At 44.4% G+C, this 22,743-nt stretch overlaps 1 protein-coding gene across 7 annotated transcripts in view; it reads right to left on the minus strand.

Moving 5' to 3' along the window:
* FYB1 (FYN binding protein 1) overlaps positions 1-22,743 on the minus strand; it is a 106,276-nt gene that overhangs the window by 62,015 nt on the left and 21,518 nt on the right. For 2 of the 7 annotated variants that reach the window (XM_039544824.1, XM_039544817.1), the window contains exon 1: positions 20,205-20,272. The exons of 1 other annotated variant lie outside the window; for it this stretch is intronic. In XM_039544824.1, coding sequence (XP_039400758.1) covers positions 20,205-20,225 — 21 coding nt within the window. In that variant the 5' untranslated portion in view covers positions 20,226-20,272. Of the gene's footprint in view, positions 1-2,347; positions 2,439-3,043; positions 3,066-6,540; positions 6,796-10,213; positions 10,278-20,204; positions 20,273-22,743 lie in introns of those variants that run through there. 4 more of the 7 variants (XM_039544820.1, XM_039544818.1, XM_039544823.1 and 1 more) reach the window with 4 other exon arrangements.

A 22,743-nucleotide genomic window follows, 5' to 3' on the forward strand; every position in this document is an offset into this window, starting at 1 on the left:
AGCTGTGTCCTCATTCCAACTCTGAAACACAATGGCTATCAACTGAAAAATGGAAGCGACTATCCTGAAAGCCTTTCAATAATTTAGCTAAATACACTATGGGCCTGTGAAGTGCTGAGCTCTTCCCCTAAGGTGTGGAGTTCCCCTGCCTCCTGCTGAATTCATTAAAGGTTGGGGGAATTCAGCACCTTGCATAATTGGTCCTTCCATCTGTAAACTCTACTCTGGAGTTCCATTGTGCTTTGAACAGACAACCACTCTTACCCTCTTCCTACATGAATACAAGCTCTTCAAAGAGAAAAGAGAGTGGTGCCTGAGCATGTGCAGCAAGGAGTGACCAATTAGCCATGTGTCCTTCCTTACTTGTTTTTAGTAGTCAGGGTAACAGAACAAGAATCTTTTCCTCTTCGATTTTTTATTGTGATTTCAAGTTGTGGAGGCCTTGCTTGTTATTCCTACATTGGCTGTCAAGCAATTAAAAAAATAATCAAGATTAATCGTGCGATTAATCATGCTGTTAAACAATAATAGAATACCCTTTATTTTAAATATTTTTGGATGTTTACTACATTTTCAAATATATTAATTTCAATTACAACACAGATTACAAAGTGTACAGTGCTCACTTTATATTTATTTTTTATTACAAATATTTGCGCTATAAAAAACAAACAAAAAATTTTCAATTCACCTCATAGAAGTACTGTAGTGCAATCTCTTTACTATGAAAGTTGAACTTACAAATGTAGAGTTATGTAAAAAAAATGCGTTCAAAAATAAAAATGTAAAACTTTAGAGCCTACAAGTCCACTCAGTCCTACTTCCTGGTCAGCCAATCACTCAGACAAACAAGGTTGGTTACATTTGCAGAGATAATGCTGCCTGCTTCTTGTTTATAATGTCACCTGAAAGTGAGAACAGGCATTTGCATTTGCCGGTGTCGCAAGATATTTACATGTCAGATGTGCTAAAGATTCCTATGTCCCTTCATGCTTGTTAAAAAAAATGTGTCAATTAAATTTCTGACTGTACTCCTTGAGGGGAGAATTGTATGTCTCCTGCTCTGTTTTAGCTGCATTCTGCATATATTTCATGTCATAGTAGTCTCGGATGATGATCTAGTACATGTTCATTTTAAGAATGCTTTCACAGCAGATTTGACAAAACACAAAGAAGATACTGATATGAGATTTCTAAAAATAGCTACACCACTCGACCCAAGGTTTAAGAATCTGAAGTGCCATCCAAAATCTGAGAAGGACGAGGTGTGGAGCACACTTATAGAAGTCTTAAAAGAGCAACATTCTGATGCGGAAACTATAGAACCCAAACCACCAAAAAAGAAAATCAACCTTCTGCTGGTGGTATCTGACTCAGATGATGAAAATGAACATGCATCGGTCCACACTGCTTTGGATCATTATCAAGCAAAACCCATCATCAGCATGGACGCATGTCCTCTGGAATGGTGGTTGAAGCATGAAAGGACGTATGAATCTTTAGCACATCTGGCACGTAAATATCTTTCAACGCCAGCTACAACAGTGCCATGCAAACGCCTGTTCTCATTTTCAGGTGACATTGTAAATAATAAGCAGGCAGCAGTATCTCCCGTCAATGTAAACAAACTTGTTTGCCTTAGCAATTGGCAGAATAAGAAGTACGACTGAGTGGCCTTGAGGCTGTAAAGTTTTACACTGTTTTTGTTTTTGAGTGCAGTTATGTAACCAAAAAAAAATCTGCATTTGTAAGTTACACTTTCACGATAAAGAGATTGCACTTCAGTACTTGTATGAGGTGAACTGAAAAATACTATTTCTTTTATCATTTTTAAAGTGCATATATTTGTAATAAAAATAGTATAAAGTGAGCACTGTGCACTTTGTATTCTGTGTTGTAATTGAAATCAATATTGAAAATGTAGAAAAACATCCAAAAATATTTAATAAATTTCAATTGCTATTCTATTGTTATAAGTGTGATTAATCACAATTAATTTTTTGAATTGAGGTTAATTTTTTTGAGTTAATTGCGTGAGTTAACTGTGGTTAATTAACAGCCCTAATTACTACCTTGAGGGCCAAATTGTGGCCCCTTGTGCAGTCCTTGACTGGCCAGGTGGTGCACTGGAATCTCTATGGATAGATGCAGTTTGAATAAATACCCAGATGTTTGGGTGTCTTGTATTCAAACCTGTTGGAGTAGAAGGTCTCATGTGACCAGAGTTTAGGCTACTGTCTGCACTTCCTGTTTACAATCTAGCAGGCAATACAATGAGAAGTATTTTGGCCTTTCAGCCTCCATTCCCAGGCAGAAACAGTAAAATAATGAGGGCGAAAAAACATACCAATGGTTTTCTAACTTCAGAAAATATATGGTGTTAATGTGCTGAGAGTAGGTGGCAACTGTGATTTTATCCAGACTAGATGGTCCAATCCTAGCTGCATTTCTTACATAGCCCGGTTTCTGGTTCCCATGGTCTTGATGCTGCAAGGAGCTTTTCATGGGCAAAACCCTATTCCAGCACAGACTCCTATTGTCTTCAACAGGGCTCCACACCAGCTTTGGGGCCCACTTGCATGGAGTGCCTTATAGGACCAGGGCTTAATTTAATCTTGGTGTAAGCAGGTGCAACTCACTATTAAATTTAGCGTAAGTGTGCCACATTACATCAGGCCAGAATACAGCCCAAATGCAACAAAGCTAACGGGCCCAATTCCAATCTCACTGAAATTATTAGGAACTGTGCAATTGTACTTAAGTGGGAGCATGGTTTGGCCCTCAGAAATGATTTGTGCTCCATGTACACATCAACACACACTTTCCACTCTCTTTAATGCAAAGAGATCATTTCACTTTAACTTCCTCTTGTGGGTGTTCTTTTTCAAGCAAACAGCAGCACTGGATCAATCAACAAAGGAACAAAGTCATTTTGCTCCGAGCAAATGAGCACACATGGGCATACCCCCTTCCCTCAAGAGAGATAACAATCTTTACATAAAGCATAAGAAACACCCAGTTCTCATAAAAAATACATACAAACCTGACTTATAAAGGCAAAGCTATATCCTCATTCTGGATACATTTTCCACCTGTGACAGCTTTTCTTCCTCCTGCCATGTCTCTGTAACAGCTGAGGGAAGTTAGGGGCCATAATCAGAGCTTCTAAGAAAATTGAAACTCTGCAAAGGACTGAGGTCTGGTTGAGTTTGCAGAAGGCTTCATCAGTTGGATTTATAAGAAAACAATAATGGCATCAATTCTAGGAGAAAAGCAATATACTCCAGCATGTTTCCTTACTTAATGAAAGACCTGCAGCAGCTGCTAGCCACTGAGGGAAGTGAGATCTCACACAAGGACAGATCAAATAAGGAACTGGATAGTAACTGACCAGGAAAACTGGCATTGAAAGTGATAGAAAACTATAGATCTGAAAATTATTTTGCAAAATACAGGCCTAATCCTGGGAAGTCCTGGTGTCTTTTGCCTCCATTGAAATCAAAGGGAGTGCAGAATGTTCAGTCACTTGCTGAATGTGCCAGTACTTTTCAGGATGGCCAAGTGACCGTTTTCTTCTCCTGACTATCACTCTCCCAACATAGGGGCTGCAAGATTGCCACCATGCAGTGTTCTCCTTTCAGAGGAAATAACTGTCCTGTCTCTTTCGTGTTGTAATGACTGGGGTTTAGTGGGCCTACCCAAATTGTAAACTCAACTGTTGGAGATTGGGAGAAAGTCCATAAAATGTTGCAATAATCTGTAATAATAAATGTTGATGGAAAAGGTACAAAAGGACAGATTTCACCCATTCAAAAAGGACTACTGATACAACCTAAGGACTGTGTTACGATCATGATTGGTAAACAAGATTGGAATAAAAAACTAATGGAGCAAAATTAATGTGTTGGAAATAATGCCTAATTGGTGAACAAAATAATGAGAGGATGGGCTATTCCAACCACCAATCTGCTCCTTTGGGGTTCTCAGAGAAGCAGACTCTAAGGATCAGAGTGGAATAGACTTGTGAGGGATTCCTTGGGGATAGCCCAACAGACCTCTGTTTTGCCCCATAGACTCTGTCCTGCATCAGTGAGCCTCAAACATCAGTATGTCTAGATCAGCACGTGGCTGAGGATGCCAGACCATCATCTCTGTACCAGTGAGGACTCCAGCCTGACACATAAGAGACCCTGCTCTGTCTTCCCTTTTCTCTTGTGTTATTTTTTGTTGCTACCATCTGCTTCCAGTCCTCTTTCACTATCTTTTGGCTTTTCACCTGACTCATTGTGGTATGGCACCAGCATGACCGGACGAAATGGCCCATCCAGTTTGCCCCGACTCAGAAGGACCAGTGAAGGACAGGGACCTGACAAGCTCAGCCAGTCTCTTCACCTTAGCTTCACTCCATATCTGTCCCTCTTACCCTCTTTACCTCTATCACCCACCTCCTTCCCTTCCCTTTTCTTTCCATTTAGCTGATTCTCTCCTAGGTAACATCCTTCTCCCACAAAAAAAAGGAAAAAAAAAAGGAACTAACATGTCATTGGTTATCATCATATTGTTCACTCTGCTTGTGCATTATATCCCTTCTCTCATCCTGTGTCTGTCTTGTCTATTTGGATTGTAAATGGGTCCCTGTTCTTGGCTGGCCCTTGAACACTACACTAATAAACTTGATGATTAATAAAATAATAAAAATAGATGACATCCCAGACCAGGGAAATGAGCCAGGGTCAAGAGCAACAACTGCCATTGCCGACCTGCCAGCCTATAATGTCCATCCATCACCGAACAGCAAGCTTGTATCCTAAGAACATCAACAAAAGCTGTATTCCGCCCCCTCCATCTCTTCTTTTTTGTGCCTGCCAGTTTTGTCAAAAGCAGGAAGAGTAACTACTATTTACAGCTGCCAACTCAAAATTCAACAGTTTCTTCTCCATTTAGAAGGATCAGCTGACAAAATAAGAGTCCCTAACTGATCTCTCTCTCTCGCTCTCTTTCAAAAAGTTTGTTTTTTTGATTAAGAAAATTTTGTAAGTTTGATTAAGTTTGTTTTACATAACCACTCGATCAGGGCCAGTGCAAGGATGTTTCGCGCCCTAGGAGAAACGTCTACCTTGCGCCCTCCCCCCCTCCCCGCACCCACGCTCTAAGGCACCCCCTCTGCGGCAGTGCCCTCCCCTCTGCCGTGAGGCGCCCCCCTTGCGGCAGCTCCCTACCCCCCAACCTGAGGCGCCCCCCTTGCGGCAGCTCCCTACCCTGAGGCACCCTCCCCGCCCCAGCTCACCCCTGCTCCATGCACGACCATGAGCACCCTGAGCATGCCGTCACTGCTTCACTTCTCCCGCCTCCCAGGCTTGTGGTGCCTAAGCTGATTGGCGCCAAAAGCCTGGGAGGTGGGAGAAGTGAAGCAGCCACAGCGTGCTCGGGGAGGAGGCGGGGCAGGGGTGAGCTGGTGTGCTGCCCTCCCTGCCTTACTTGCTTCAGGCAGTCCTCCCTGCGCTCCCCTGCCCCAGCTCCCTCCGCCTAAATGCCGATGGCGACCGGGGCAGCCAAAGATCCAGCCGCTGTGGTTGCTGCCAAAGAAAATGCCGCCCCCTAAATCCTAGCACCCTAGGTAACCGCCTAGGTCACCTACATGGTTGCACTGGCCCTGCACTCGATTTCAAAAAGCTTTTTAAAAAATTCTTCTTTTTCTCTCTCATGTATCCTAATCAATAATTTTTTTCAAACTTTGGCATGAATTTTCTAGTGTGTTTGCCATGGGACTAAGCAGGTCGAAATCTCTGTACTCAAAACCCCACATTATATTTGACTGGTTAGTGTCATAGTGAAAGGGCTTGTTAACCCCTTGGACTTTCTGGGGCCATCTATTCCATCAGAATTAACACAACAACCCTGTCTTCTCAAGCACTGAAAGCTATGGACCCCCACCATTACTTTAAAAGCATTTTATGCTAGCAAGCAAGATCCTATGTAGTTTCCAGGAGATTTAGCTCAAGTTTTGGTCCTATGAATAAAAATGGCACTATTATGAATAATAAATCACCACAAAGTTGCTTTCTTGGCCAATTAGAAACAGGGTAGATACTCAAGCTGATACCTCATTCCAGGCTACCATAAAAAACCCAAACAACTAAAAACAACCACAACACACACAAGAAAAAGCAACCGAACAAAAGAAAATGCTAGGAAAGAAATCACTGGTCACAACCATAACATTCCACTTGAGGTCACTATTTCAGTTAATCTTCAAGATATAAGGTGTTTTAGAATCAGGGTGACTTTTAGTAAAGTCAGGAAATTACACAATGTGCATTTTTCAGAGAGAGACGGGGCAATTTTGTGGCTCTTAAGTCTTGTGATAGGTCTGCATTGAGGTCTGTAAACAACGTATCATATTGTGCTGTGATCTATTCTGCTCTCCATCTAGCTCAATTAACGCTTCCAAGAATAAGAGATTTTATTGAGGCATGGAATGTGCCTTTCTTCTCCTGGAACTCTGTACAGTCGTTTATAAAATAAACACATGACATTTACCTGCATTCCACTCTCCAATAGTTTGGCAAAAACAGAAAAGCTGTCAGTCTTCGTTCTCTCTCAGTGCAGCAAAATCACAGGTTCACCTCCATTGTGGCCTTGCTACCTCTGTCTGTGCGCTCAGGAATCCATGCACAGAAGTGCTGAACCTCGCCGTGGGTTGCAGAATAAAACCTACAGTGGAGTCCATTCACTCAATACTACAATCAGCAAAGAAACCCTTTCTCTCTAATGCTTACAGGATATTGGGCAAGAAGTGTAGGAGAAAAGGAACTAAAATGTGTTTATTCAGACTTCTGCTTCTGCCATCAGCAATATTCTCCATGTGATATCCAGAAGAAACTGAGTGGCAGTTATATATTTAGCTGAGGTATCAGAAACATAGCATGCACCCCAGGAAGTCAGTGTGCATTTTACAGGATCTGGCCCTTCCCGTGACATGATTAATGAAACACAGGCTGGATTTTTTTTTGTCTTTTCTTTCTTTCTTTCGCTTTTGTTTTAAATGGTTAATTTTTAAAACTACGTGTTATACACGTGCATGCAGCTCTGTGGCACTGGGAGTATTTTATAAGTCAAAAAGTAGGTAAATAGAATAAAGAGGGACAAATTGGTATTGATAAAATCATATTCCCCATGAACCTTAATCCAGCACTTGAACTGAATGAATTTGGGTTCTGATCCTGAAATCTGATCCACACAGGGTGACTGACCCCCACATACAGCCCCCACGGAAGCCAGGTGAGATCTGAGACCAAATTGTGAAATAAGGGCCTTAAACTTTTGGATTTGGGCTGCACCATCAGCATTGTACCTACGCAACTCTCCAGGTCTTTTCTGGATATGTTAATGCTGACCCTGGAAGCATTAACTTAGCTGAGTTCCCACTCCACAGGCTGCAAACACCCCTGATGGGAGTGGTTCCAGGGGGACTAGAATCATTTTTATGGTTGACTTAGAACAACGCTTCCTCAGCTCTTGTCCCCTAATGCCCCTACTCTACTTGTGCTACATTGATGACATCTTCATCATCTGGACCCATGGGAAGGAGGCCCTTGAGGAATTCCACCAGGATTTCAACAATTTCCACCCCACCATCAACCTCAGCCTGGACCAGTCCACACAAGAGATCCACTTCCTGGACACAACAGTGCAAATAAGAGATGGTCACAAACACCACTCTATACCAGAAACCTACTGACCGCTATACTTACCTACATACCTCCAGCTTTCATCCAGACCACATCACACGATCCATTGTCTACAGACAAACTCTAAGATACAATCGCATTTGCTCTGATCCCTCAGACAGAGACAAAAACCTATAGGATCACTATCAAGCATTCTTAAAACTACAATACCCACCTGGTGAAGTGAAAAAACAGATTGACAGAGCCAGAAGGGTAACCAGAAGTCACCTACTACAGGACAGGCCCAACAAGGAAAGTAACAGAACGCCACAAGCCGTCATCTACAGCTCCCAACTAAAACCTCTCTAGCGCATCATCAGGGAGCTACAACCTATCCTGATGGACGATCCCTCACTCTCACAGACCTTGGGAGACAGGTCAGTCCTCGTTTACAGACAGCCCCCCCAGCCTGAAGCAAATACCAACCAGCAACTACACACCACACAACAAAAACTCTAGTCCAGGAACCAAACCCTGCAACAAACCCCGGTGCCAACTCTGTCAAGGACGCCATCATAGGACCTAACCACATAAGTCACACGATCAGGGGCTCATTCACCTACACATCTACCAATATGATATATGCCATCATGTGCCAACAATGCCCCTTTGCCATGTACATTGGCCAAACCAGACAGTCTCTCTATGCAAAAGAATAAATGGACACAAATCTGACATCAAGAATTATAATGTTCAAAAACCAGTAGGAGAGCACTTTAATCTCCCTGGACACTCAATAACAGACTTAAAAGTGGCCATTCTTCAACAAAAAAAATTCAAAAACAGACTCCAACGAGAAACTGCAGAACTGGAATTAATTTACAAACTGGCCACCATCAAATTAGGCCTCAATAAAGACTGGGAGTGGACGGGTCACTACAAAGAACTAATTTCCCCTGCTGATACTCACACTTTCTTGTCAACTGTTTGAAATGGGCCACCTTGATTACATTGGCCTCATTAGCACTACAAAAGTGATTTTTCCTCCCTTGGTATTCACCCCTTCTTGTCAACTGTTGAGAATAGCCCTCTTCTACCTTAATTGAATTGGCTCATTAGCACTGACCCCCCACTTGGTAAGGCAACTCCCATCTTTTCATATGCTGTGTATTTATACCTCCATGCTGTATTTTCCACTCCATCCATCTGATGAAGTGCGTTTTAGCCCACAAAAGCTTATGCTCAAATAAATTTGTTGTCTCTAAGGCGCCACAAGGACTCCACCTTGTTTTTATTAAGACTAAGATATTTGCCACTAGAGGGCCATGTTGTTATCGTGTGTGTGTGTGTGTGTGTGTGTGTGTGTGTGTGTGTGTGTGTGTGTGTGTGTGTGTGTGTGTGTGTGTGTGAAAACAACCACCACCAGCTGGGTAACACAGATGACTTTTGTGACGTAGTTGCAGGAATAGATTAAATAAAGAGATGGATTAGGGAGATGGATTATGATAAGAAGGTCCTCTGTACACTTGAATTATCAGAATATCCAGTTTGGGACAAGACCTACATGATAAAGAGGATCTAAAGCATGAATGTTCATCCCCATCTTCTTTCCTTTAATTTATTTGAATTATATGTGCTGTTCATTATCCTTTTTAGTACACACTAGATTTCATTTATACAATTCATGTTGTTGGTGAGAATGAGAAGTCAGCACTAAATGCTAAGGAGGATTACACTCATTGGCTGTTGACAGTCTAGTTTTTGATCTGCATGCCTGTTTGAGAGCTAAAACAGCAGCATTATTTTGCTACTGGCAAACATTGCTGCCAGAGTTTGCATACAATATCGGCACTAAGCAAATCATGGACTGATCAAAGAAAGAGCTGCTCTTTGCAACCCTGATAAGACTGTTTTTGGTTTTCATCTTTTTCATAGAATGCAGGAGAGTAAAAATAGCCCTCATTGCTATAGAGCTGTTGAGAGTATACCTTATAACCAAACAATGCCATTCAGTTGGAATCACAGTCTACACAGTGAACTTGCTGTGAAGTTGCCCACTTTCAATGTTTGCAACAGATCACTAGATTATCTTGAGTCAAAAATGGTGTTCAAATGCTTCAGGGAGCCATTTTACAACTGCCACAGCTTCCAGTTCTTGCGGCTTTCCACTCAGTCCTCTGGTGTCACTGTGGCACTTACTACACAGTGATTTTGGGTGTAAGGGTCTTTTAGCAGGCACGTGAGACTCGCAACTTCAAAAAGGGTCTAGAGATCTTTTTTCCTTTGCTTTCCAGCACTCTCAACAGTGCAAGGAAACTTCCCCACAACCAAAATACCAACACAAAATGATTCAGGCTTCCAGTAAAACAGACATATCCCTCCAAACACAGTAATGCCTGCTTGTGCCATCCTGGCCTATGTATATAGGTTGGCTCATTTGTGTGCCTGCCTGTTACACAATGACAAGTTGATTTAGTGCACCATATACTGACTTCCTATCCCCAGTGTAATGGTTTGTTAATATTCCTGTACACATCACTCACCTATACAACATGAGGTATATTCTGTGTTTCCAAGCATTTACTCAGTTGATCACCTTCCTGTACCTTGGAAAAAAAGTTTTTTTTTTAAAAGAAAAATAATAAGTCAGAAGTAAAAAGGCAAAAAACCCAAGAAAAATAGTAAATTCCCTCACAGAGCTTCCATAGGATGTGTGGTGGCCTGGCCTTTTTATGTACCCTTTCATTTGCTCACATCAAATGTCAAAGACAATTGTCCTGCTCTTATTGTATTTTGAGGATTGGACATTCTCAGTAGAGGGAATTCCTTTAGCTTTGGAATTCACTCCTAATGGAGCCCCCTCAGAGACAGCTATGGTGATGGACACGTGTAAGTAATCAATCAATCAATAACCAGCAGGAGAATGCATAAAGTGTCTAAGCAAGAGCAAAGTCCCCTTAGTACAGTTTTCTCCAGAAGATCTCTTGCTCTTTCTGACCACTACAGCAGTACTTCTCCTTCCTGGTTCTAGCCTAGGGACCAAAGATGAGATGTCAGGTACCCTGTCAGGCAGCCAAGTAGCTCCTGCCTGCCCTCTGAGATTTAATGCCATTTGTGGAATTAGTGCTTCCAAAAGTTTGAATGTTATAAATTACAGTAAAAAGATGGCGAGTTAACATACCAGCAATAACCAGCGCTGTTTTGCTGCTCCTGGAAGGCAAGAATTCTGGAAATTATTTTTCCCATTCTCTCAGGACAGGAGATGGCTCAGATATCCCAATATCAATCCTTTAGGGAATCATTTTAGGAAATACCTAAATGTTCAGTCTGTGCTTGCAGCTTCGGAGTACGAAAAAGCTTCTCCTTGTGCTTACCAGCACAATACAAAAGGAGAACAAGGCATTTCCTTCAGCGATCATGCACCTTATCTTTGCCTCCACAGATGGGAATAGATTTCCTGAACAACATGCTATTAAAGCTCCATTCGGCTGCCATTTTAAAGTGCTTTGAATAGTGTAGTTCTGACCAGAGTTTTAATGGATAATTAGCACATTAAATTATTATGGAAGATCTGGGCAAAGCTCTGGTGTCTACATGTAGAACTGGGCCATAGGTATTGTATTGTTATGAGCGGGGTTAAACCTTGTTATGGGTTAAGTTAAAACCTTGTTGACACTGATGTATGAGCATGCCCTTTATTTAATATTGCTATAAGAGACAGAACTGTAAGAGACAGTCTACGTTAATGAGGTAAGTCGATCTAAGTTACGCTAGTTAAATTACATAAGTTATGTATCTTAAGTTGACATAGTTTAGATCGACTTCCAGCAGTGTCTACACTGCGCTATGTCAACAGGAGACTCTCTCCCATTGATGTAGCTTCCACCTCTCAGGGAAGTGGAGTACTTGAAGTCGATGGGAGAGCGCTCTGCCATTGACTTATCGTGTCTTCACCAGACCCACTAAATCAATGCCGCTGCATTAATTGCAGCGGTGCTTATTTAGCCAGTAGTGAAGACAAGCCCAGAGTCATCCCAGAAACTAGCACCACATAGGCAGAGGGTTCCACTGGGTATTGTTCTGACCAGAGGGACCGAGGGGACAGGGGGGCAGATAAGAAAGAGAGAGACAGAGAGAGACTCAGAGGCAGAGAAAGAAGCCAAGCAGGAGCCTCTGAGCACAATATGATCTTGGGAGAAGCCTAAATAGATATTTTGGTTTGATGCTGGCTAAAGAGGCTTTGGGCTGTAAGCAAAGGAGGCAGACTACATGGCTGGACTGTCTTTTCAGTGTAGGGGAGTCCTGTGCAAAGGATGAAGTGGGCCATTTTGGTAAAGTGGTCCACTACCATCAAAAATGTTGTAAATTTGTTGGACTCTGGTAATTCTACAATAAAGTCTAGAGTGATGGCCACCCAGGATCAAGACGGGGTGTCCATGGGATAGAGACTGCAGGGCTTGTGGCATGGTGTCTTGACATGGGCACAAATATCACAGGGAGGCAATGAATAATTGTATTGTTGGTTGTATTTGGGGCCAACAAAAGGAGCAGGATGTTATTTGTTGGGTCTTGAAGAACCCCAAGTGTCCTGCTAGGGGGAAATATAATTGCAGGACTGCAACTCTTGTGGGTCCAGAGGGAACATAGATCTGGTCTCTCGTGTATGTGATCCCTTCCTGGGAGTCATGTGGTTTCTTGTGGATAATAGCTTGTTCATCAGGTGGAATTCCTGAGACAGAAGATGAGCGTATCAGTCTAATACATCCTGGTGATGAGCTGCACTGACAAAGTTCTGGGATTTGAGAATGTGGGTTGGTACCATATCTTTGGGACAGGGTGTTGGCTTTGCCATTTTTGGATCTGGGGCATTATGTGATAATGAAATTGCATTGTGAGAAGAACAAGATCCACCAATGCTGCTGTTGTTTCAAAGCTTTTGCCGTACATAGCTATTCCAGATTTTTATGATCGGTGAGTACGTGCACTAGCTCTTTCCAGGTAGAGCAGCCATCCTGCAAAGGCAGTTTTTATCGCCAGGAGTTCCTGATCAAGTATTTCATAGTTTAGTTCTGTGGGAGTGAGTTTCCTTGCATAATAAGCACACAGTGTAACACTGGCTTGGGACCAAGTCTCTGGGAGAGGACAGCCCCAATTGCCATAATAGAGTCATCAGCTTCTACAGTGAAGGCTTGTGTGACATCTGGATGAGCCAATATGGGTGCTGTAGTAGAGGCAAGTTTCAAGTTTCAGGAGGCCAATGGAATTGGGTATTTTTCCAGTGAAGAGTGGTGAGGGGCTCAATTTGTTTTGAAAAATGCAGGCTAAATCATCAATAAAAATTGGCGAGCCCCAGGAAGCCTTGCAGGTCGAGTACCATGTGGGGAATTGGCCAGTCTTGAATGGCTCAGGCCTTGCATGGGTTCACCTGGATCCTTTCTGGGGATAAGATAAAGCCCAAGAACTCCAGGAGGCCTGATCAAAGGCACACTTCTTGAGTGTATCGAAAAGACCATGCTGCCATAAGTGTTCCAGGACTACCCTGATGAGAGCAGTATGTTCGGGGTACTCAGAAAAGATCAATATGTTGTCCAGGTAGACTACTACATAGTGGTCCAAGATATCTTGCAACACATCATTCATAAAATGTTGGAAGCTAGCCAGGGAGTTGGTCAACCAGAAGGGCATTATGAGATAGTCCTAATGGGCCATAGCAGGTTTGGAAGGCAGTTTTTCACTCGTCCCCTTCTCTAATTTGTACAAGGTTGTATGCAGTCCTCAGGTCCAATTTAGTGAATATATGGGCAGCTACAACACAATCTAGCAACTCAGGAATCAGGGGTAGCAGATAACAATTCCTGACAGTTATTTGATTCAGTGCACGGTCTGAGTCTGAAACTGCCATCTTTCTTCATGACAAAAAGAGTGGTGTGCCAGCTGATGAGGTCGACTTGCAGATTACCAGGAGAACCTTGCCTGAGGGTATTTCTCGAAGCACTGTCAGTTCAGGTTCTGACACGGTGTAAATTCCCCCAAATGGTATTTTTGCACCTGGCTGCAGCTCTGTTGTAGTCCTGATGCAGAGGGAGAGTTTCCTCATTCTTCTTTTCAAAAATATCCGTGTAGTCTTGGTCTTTTGAGGGGAGTTCAGATGTGGCTTCAGTGGAAGGATCTGCCTGGATAGCCACCCCATCTGGGCCTCTCAAGTTTTAGACGCTGGGACAGGAGCTACTGTTTCCCAACGGCGCTGATGACAAAACTCTGATAGAAAACAGACGTCCTGTGCTTGCCACCAAATGAGTGGGTTATGGAGAGCCAGCCAGGAAATGCTGAGGATAGAGGAAAGTGTGGAGAATGGATCATTCCAAATGGTAACGTTTCTTGGTGCCTCTGAATCACAGCCTCTAAGGGGGCTCTTTCCTCTGTCATTGGAGCAGAAGACACAGGGGAACCACTGATACCCTCTATATCAGGGGTTCTCAAACTGGGGATCAGGAACCCTCAGGGGGTTGCGAGGTTATTACACAGGCATCATGAACTATCAGCCTCCACCCCAAACCCTGCTTTGCATCCAGCATTCATAATGGTGTTATATACATAAAAAAGTGTTTTTAATTTATAAGGGGGGGGTCACACTCAGAGGCTTGCTATTTGAAAGGGGTCACCAGTACAAAAGTTTGAGAACACTGCTCTATAAGGTCAGGAGTGACCTTGTGTTGCAGGGGAATCTACAGGATCCGGGCTACTGCTGAGTCTATGAAGCAGTCTGCTGCACCTGAGTCGATGAAGGCCAGTAGGATGGGATTTTGCAGGGGTGCCCCAGGTATGTGAAGTGAAGAGCCCTCGGGAGGGGCTCTGGATGTGTTCCAGTCAGGACTGAAGTGTGGGGAAACTCTTTCCTGGCAGTTCGTACGAGGCAGGAAGAGATGGAGTGATCTGACTCACCGCCATAGAAGCAGAGATGGTACGGGCAGCTTCGTTCCTTTTCTATGGGGGGGTGAGCTGTTGACAGGCCACATCCAACTGCATTGGCTTGGTGGGAGGGAGGGGTGAAATGTCACAGTACCTGGACTGGAAGGTTTCAAGAGCCCCATTTTTCCTCCCTTCATTCCCATACCCGATTAACTATATGGATGGTGAGATCCATGCAGGCATCTCTATCTAGGCTAATTCATCTTTAATTTCTTCTTGCAGGCCCCACCAGATCTGGTAGGCCTGTGCCACGTTGTTCTGGTCTGTATCAGCCGTGAGGCAGTGGAATTGCACAGCATAGGAGGCTGTGGTGCCCTGCCCCTTAGAGCAGCCTCTGCCATTTGGGTTTGGTGTGGATCATTAAATAGTACTGACATGGCTGGGAGGAAGACCTCCCAGTTCAACAGGGCTGGGCTGCCACACACCAAGGAGGGAGAGGCCTAGTTCCCAGCCAGCAGGCTGATGACTGGGCTCACCTTTGCACAATCACTATTATAGGACTGAGGTTGCATCATGAACAGGCGGTGGCACTGGTTTATAGAAGTCCAGAATTGATAGTGATTACCATCAAACCATTCCGGCAGTGGTATTGGGGAACATGGCTGTGCAAGCCGTGTCTGGAGAGCGGTGTTTTCCAGAGGCCAACAAGCAACTTGCTTCTGCAAGAGCTGATTCTCTGAGGTTAGCTGGATGACCCAGGTCTGCAAGGGTTGCTGTCTGCCTGAAGGCAGGCAGCCCACTTGAGCATGTCTGATGCTCCCAAAGGGTTACGCAGGTCCATTCTGCTGGTACCAGGCCCACTCCTGTGGCCTATGCAGTCCATGCAAGGTGTCATGACCAGGATGTGGGTGATCTGACCTAGTGGCTGCCTCAGGAGTTCGGAGTCAGGCTGGGTCAGGTTACCAGCAGATCAGAGTCTGAGAGAGGCCAGAGGGAAAACAGGGAGTCAGGTGTCAGGAGGCAGTCAGGGTCAGGTTACCAGGAGGTCAGAGTCCAAGACAGGGCAGAGGGAAAACTGAGAATCAGATGTCAGGAGGCAGGCAGGGTCAGGTTACCAGGAAATCTGCAGCAGACTCTAGGACCAGGTATTGCAGGGGAAGCAGTCCTGAGCAGGGAGAACTCAGTTGAAAAGACTGCATCTTGTTCCTGTGCTGAGGTTAAATAGAGTCCAGGAACCAGTCAGGAGCCCCAGGGTTCCACCAATCACAAAACAGGACTGGCTCCTCTGTTAGAGTTCATGCTATGCTAGCCACAGTTAGCAAGTCAGGAGGTGGCAGGTTAAGAGCCCCGTGGACCTACGTTCAGCTCTCAGATGAATGCCTTAGCCACTGAGGTCCAGGATATTCTGATGTGGGTCATTCTCAAGCTCTCCTGTTGAAGCATTTCCACTTTGGCTAAATAATTCAACAGTCATTAGAACCAGGGCAATGGACTGGACTCCGGCTCTCCCAGGCAAATGCCCTAGCTACCAGGCTATAGAGTCATTCTCATTCTCTCTCTCTCTGACTCTAATGGGCTATTTTGATCCAGAGCCCAGTGGATTTAATAGGGGGTCTTTTCCATCAACCTCAATGAACTTCAGACCAGGCCCTTTGTGCACACTCAATTTCTCTGTTTTGTGGCTGTCCCCTGATCTTCCCCAGGCAGGACTGTCTTTACTGGCAGCAGTGAAGCTGAAACTGATGAGGCAGCAGGCCGGAGTCTAGACAGAGAGAGATGGAGATGGGAATGGGTGGGGAGAAAGTATGGCCCGAATGTGTTTGTGTCCTTGGGCCCACCCAAGAGATCATCTACAGGAGCAGAAAACCTTTTTAAAAATTCAGGCTCTACTGTTTAAACTGTGGTCAGAAACCTGACCTGAAACCCCCCAGCATTTCCAAACCTGCAAACTGACAGTGTCCCTATCTCTTCACTTGAAGCCCTTGTGCAGCTTTTCCGAGGATAGCATAATGACTTCTGTTTATGCTGGATGTGTGTGGCTGGCAGGACATAAAAAATACACAGCATGTGCCTTCAGCACAGCTGCCACGTCTTGTGCAGCACCATGTGTGACAATTTAATGCAAATTATTTAATGAGCTCATTTGTATATTTGCACATAATTTGCAACCATAATATTCAGTTGTATGGTCAGCAAACCCTGCCCCAAGCACTGGAGAGGGGAGGACATGGAGTGTGATGAAGCCTGGCCGCTTCAACTGTGGGAGATGGCTGGAAGGTAGCTGGGATTGCTAGAGGTGGCTGAGGGTAGCTGGATGCTGGGGCGAGGTATCTGATGACTGTCCAGGGAGTGGCAGGGTGGGTAGGTGGTGGCATCTGAGGTGATGAAGGTGGCTGAAGCTCAGTGAGTGCACGTGGGATCAGTGGTACTGGAGCATGCAGTTACTGAGGAAGGTGGGTGTATGCTAGTTCCCTGGAGCTGCTGGTGAGGGAGTCTGAGACCTCGCCTTCCTGATTCTGCTGTTTCTGTTGCCTCCTGAAGCCTCTACTGCAACTGCCTCTGTCTGATTGCTCTGTGTGGCTAGATCCAGCAGGGGGAGCACCTATACCAGCAGCATTGGGTTATCTGCACAGTGGGTGCTGCAATGGCCCCTGGTGGTAGAAAGGCAAAAAACAAAGACCTGCAGCCTTCCCACAGCAAAACTGGGTGGCTGAAGATCCAGCCTAGTTGTAGAAACATCTGACGGGAAGGCCAGGTGAGTGAGGGTCATATACCGGGCATGTGTGGCCTTCACATGAATGCAAATATTTTCCATACTAACTTTTGTTTTTAGATAATTTTAGAAACTGCTTGGTCAGGAATAACCTCACACAAGCAGAAGAGAAGTGGGAGAACTATAAATGGGGATTATCCGATTTCCCTGACCAAGGAGAAGTTGCTTCAATTTTTTCTCTGCTGCTATGCACTTCCTTAATGTCCCTGCACTGAAACCAGGAATTTTTCACATTGACTTGTTACTGCCCAGCATCTCCAAACAGCTGACTTCTCAATGAGGAGGGAGAAGGGGAAAGGAAAGAGGAACTGACAGAATTAGCAAACACAGTGGACTTCCCCTTCTCATCTATAATGTATCTTCCCCCCTTTCTGCCTGAAAAGAAAAATGTGCAAGAATTTGCAAATCTGTTGCCAGAAGTTATGCAAATAATGTAATGTAAGACAAGGGCATAACTTAAAGGATTTTGGTGATTTCCCGCTCATAACTTTGCACCCTTCTGAATCCCTCTGAATCCAAATTTGCTAACTGCCCTTTCTGTGTCCTTCAAAAAATGCCACATGACACCTTTGTCCTGTGAAGCATTCAAGCTCCAGGAAGCATTCCGCCTTCTCTGTTAGTTCTTTTGTGTATCTTAGCATTTGTCTCACCTGTGCCTTCAGAACAGGTAGTTGAGATTTCTCAAGGTGCATACAACAGTTAGGAGCTCAATTACCATTAGCTTTCAATGTGAGCTGGGTATCCAACTGCCTTTTGTGCCCTTAAAAGCTCATTGGAGAAGGGACTCAGTGTTTGGCCCATTTACATTTTGTACAAGACCCATATTTTGATGGTCAATGCCCACATCAGGTAAACCATCAGAAGTGGGTAGTTTAAGGATTTTTATAAAATACAACCACAAAATAAGATGTTTAAGTTACTATCAGTCACAGAGAGTCCCTGACTGATAAATCTCTCTCTAACACAGAGTTAGAAAACAGCTAAGGCTGAAAATATGTTTCTGTGGAGTCCAGCTAATATCCTCCTGCACCAGTACATTTAACAAAAATATTCAAAAGCTGTAGTGCTTCAGTGTAGACACTTACTGTAGTGATAGGAGGGACCCTCCCATTACTGCAGTAAATCCACCTCCCTGGGAGGCAGTAGCGACCTAGCAGGGTTTATGGCCTGGGGGGGAGGGGCTTAGGTAAGCTTAACTACATCCCTCAAGGGGGGAGATTTTTCACACCCTGAGAGATGTAGCTATGTCAGTGTAACTTTTCAGTGTAGAACAGCTCTAAAAACTTTAGAACATCTGGCAATGAGGAGAAGAGAGATCCAGTCAATTCACCATGGCCATATAATCCTTTGTGTAATCTTCTTACTGCCCCAAATCACGCCATCCACTATTGTTGCTTATGGGTTAATTCTATGTTATTTAGTGTATCCCATGTCTAGTAATAACATCAGTGTTGTTCCTCAAGGCCTAAGGCTTTAACTCCTTAATTAGCACGTGTACAATATTAAACTATTTTTATTTATTAAAATATAAAGGGAAAAACTGTTCATTACAAACCCCGGTATTTTCTTTAAACCTCTGTTAAGCAATGGAAATATTACCTGCCTTGCAACTGAAATTTGCAGTTCACTCACAACACGTTAGTTGTGTTGATTCGGTTTTCCCGGCCAGACACACAGACAGAGGGATTTTGAGGCTCATGGGGTTGGTGGATGACGATACTTGTCACCCTTTGGCCAGGAGATGGCTCCTTTCCCAAGCTGGTAGAATAACTCGGGTCTTGCTGAGACTGCTGGTGACACTGGTGAGCTGGATCAGGAGACAAGGCCCAGTTCTCGCCAGTCCTCAATTTGAGTGAAGTTCCTCTCCTCCCCCTTGCCCAGTTCCTTCAGGTGCAACAGAAGTCAGTGGGGAGGCAAATACCATTTAGGATATATTGTTAGGCTCAAAAACCACCATGCTCCCCAGTTAGGCTTGACACTCATTTGTCCCCTAGTTAAGGGCAGGACATAAAGAACAGGACAGGCATACAGCAAGCAAAAGAAAACCAACACAAAGCCAAGAGAAGCGCATTTTCTGAGTAACAGATGTATGGTTTCTCACTCCAAGGAAAGCTACCCAGACTCTTATGGCAGCCTGTCCCAATAATCTTTTTAACTCTGGAACAAAAACAAAACAGCCACTAGAAGGGAGTCTGATTACAGTTGAATTTAAGAAGCTCCAAAGGAGCTCTTCTTTTGCAGATTTAACAAGCACATAGAAGGTGTGTATTGTAGGGTAAGTTACAGCTGGGTGAGATATGGAGCTAGGACATGGCAGAGGGCTACTACCATAATATCTCATTTTCTGACTTAAGTGTCCTTTATAGTAGGTGGTGTGCACCTGCATCTTTTTTAATTGAATCCTTAATCTTTTAATGGTGAGTTAAGTTTTAACAAACAGAAAAGAAAGTGTATTTACTAGGAACTAATCTTCACATGGTTACACCACTTCAGTAATACTGAATTTAGCATTAGACAAAAATGGCTATTTCTGCCCGTGTTTTTTCAAACCTCTGCATTTGCACTGAGAAGGCAGTTGACTAATATTGTTTATTGCAACAGCCACACTAAATTTAGGACAGTGACAAACATTTCTTTAAATTTAGTCCGGTATCAAGTTTTAATCACTTCTCTAGAAGTGCTCTGCTTAAAAACATTTACAAGATGTGAGAAACCATTGAATGACAGTCTGGCCTCTCCTTCTACTGCAACCCCCCCTCTTTGCCAATCAGTCATGAGTCACCCTGAGATGAACTGCAGCTTTTGTGTCTATGTGCAGAGTATGCCACTCCCATTGCAAACCACCAACTTACCCACATCAGTGAAGAATTCATAATAGAAGGGAAAATAGGCCACTCCTATGCCAATGGAGCTGATAGTGTAGAGTCACTTTGAAAAACAGTTTGTTAGCTGTAAAGCACTTTCTTGGAGCACTGGCACAGTGCATTGAGTTACCACACAGTTATGCACTTATACAATTTGCAAAAAAAAAATAATTAAAAAATGCAAGCCAGCAGGCTAGCTAACCAGCCCAGGAAGGAGCAATACTGTGCCACAGTCTGCTTCAGGCCCTTCCCTCAGGGAACAGTTTATTGGTTGAACAGAAACGTAGGCAAAATAAAGTTGTTCCTCTGCCCCACAAGGGCTACAGACCCCAGAGCCTTTCCTTTACCCCTCTTACCCAGCACCCTGACCCAGACACTCACAAGAGCCTTTCTACTCCCTACAGTTCCCATTCCCAGGCCATCTAGCTGGGAATGAGCTAATAGCTAGGTTCTTTCTCCTCACCCAGGTCCTGCTACAGGCACTTAACTGTAAAACCTATCTACTCACTGCAGACCTCCAGCTCAACTGAGCGGTTGCTGGTTTTTATAAGGACAAGTTGCTGTTCAGGCTGTCACATGCCCTTAGCTCCACACCATCAGATGGGAGGTAGCTGATGAGTCACACTTGGGGCTGGATCCGTTTCCCCTCAAAGGAACTAGTTGCCCTGTGACACACCTGCCCCCCCCTTCCCCCGCAAAGGTGAAGGAAAGTAAAGTTAAGCCAATTCACTATGCAATAGCTGATGTCCAGGGTCCTGCATGTCAGTTTCCTCTTTGGAGCAGAAAACGGAGATGCAGAGTCAATGCAACTTGCTCTTTAGAAAATGTACTCGAGTCCCATTCCCTGCAGCAGGGATGGTAAGAAATGGCACACAGGCAATTCCCATTAGCAGAAAACTCGGGTCACCTCTACACTATTCCCAGAGGCAGCTGTTTTGTACTTCTGTGTCTTTCCAGGGCCTCACACAAGTTTCTCTGCTTAACAAACTCTCTGTTTTAACACCTCAGGCACTGCACTTTCTACATGGGAAACGTCGTTCAAGGCAGAGACTGCAGGGACTGGCCAGGTGGGCCTGGGAGTCCACCTTCCTTTAGTGCAGCTGCTTTGCAACAAGAAGGATCATCATGTTTTAACTCACACAATACCCATAATGACTCGGTGCGGGTACTGACTGCATGACATATCAATTCTATGAGGAGTTTCATCCTGGGTGTGTATACCTCAGTGATCTCTGATGCACAGCTCATTTGCATCTTTTGCTAATCTATAGCAATACCCTGGCTGTACTCCTCCACCCCTAGGCACATGCCTTACAATTGCCACAAGTACCATGCACCATGAGGCACATCCTTAACTCTAGCCTCAAGGGATGCCAGTCTTGCAGCACCCCAGTTACAAGCCCACCCTTTCAGGCCAATTCCTCTGTCTGTGAGTAGAGTGCATGCAGGGCAGTCGTTGTGCTGCACCTGCAGCTGCTGCTAACCAGTGCCCCCCACTGGCCACCGGCTGCCTTACTGCATAGGGGGAGGAGCTGTGGCTGCACACTTAGGCTCACCCAGGCAAGGTGCAGAGACTGACCTATTCTGTTCCCCTTGCAGTGCTGGTAGACCCCCAGAGAGCCTGCAGGGGAGTACGAGAAATGATCTGTTGGCCCTACCAGATTGAGCCTATGAGGGGGCAGAGCCCAGCACAGCAGGGCTTCACGCAGTCACACCTCCCAGATCGGCCGCAGGAGAAAGGTGCCTGCACACCCCTGCACCCCAACACTCTGTCCCAGCCCAGAGCCCCCTCCCACACTCTGAACCCCTCAGCCCCACCCCCACCACATGAATTTTGTTATATGCACATAACAAAATTCATTCCACACATGGGTGGGAAAAATTAGAGGGAACACTGATTGCAAGTCAGCCTCAGTGTGCATGAGGATAGCACAGTCATCAGCATACTGACAGTCGGTAATAACAGTTCTGGTGACCTTAGTTTTAGAATGAAGATGCCACAGGTTAAAGAACTGGCTGTCCATGCCTGTGACATTATTGACATAAACTGTAACCGTATAGATCATTGTTGCAACCATTGTTATATATTTGCAGCAAATATTGTACAAAAATTGTCGTGTAAGGTAACTATGGAAAGGTGATGATTTGCTGGTTATGATTATGCTGTCTGTATGTGTGTATCATTTTTGTAGTTGAAGTTATGAATATTGGCTATGTACTTGTATATCAATGTGTTTTGATTCTAAGTAGCCTCAGTGACGCATTTGGTCAGCTTCTTGCGAAGGGACTATTCTCAGCAAGTGCCCAGTCAAGAAACACTTAGCTGACAATGCACTTTGGGAGATGCCAATCCACATCTGAGCTTTCCTGGGAAGGTTCAAACTAACATGTAAACAATGGCATCGGCCTGTAAAGAACTGAGTCATGCATGGACATGCGGCTTGTCCAGGTGACTCCAGGGCTCCATCTTGCTGCTGTGATTGTCCACAGGGCAGAGGATATAAAAGGCTGCTGCATCCCCTCCATT

Source organism: Mauremys reevesii, linkage group 6 (genome assembly GCF_016161935.1).
Source record: "Mauremys reevesii isolate NIE-2019 linkage group 6, ASM1616193v1, whole genome shotgun sequence".
In the NCBI taxonomy this organism is placed as follows: domain Eukaryota; kingdom Metazoa; phylum Chordata; order Testudines; family Geoemydidae; genus Mauremys; species Mauremys reevesii.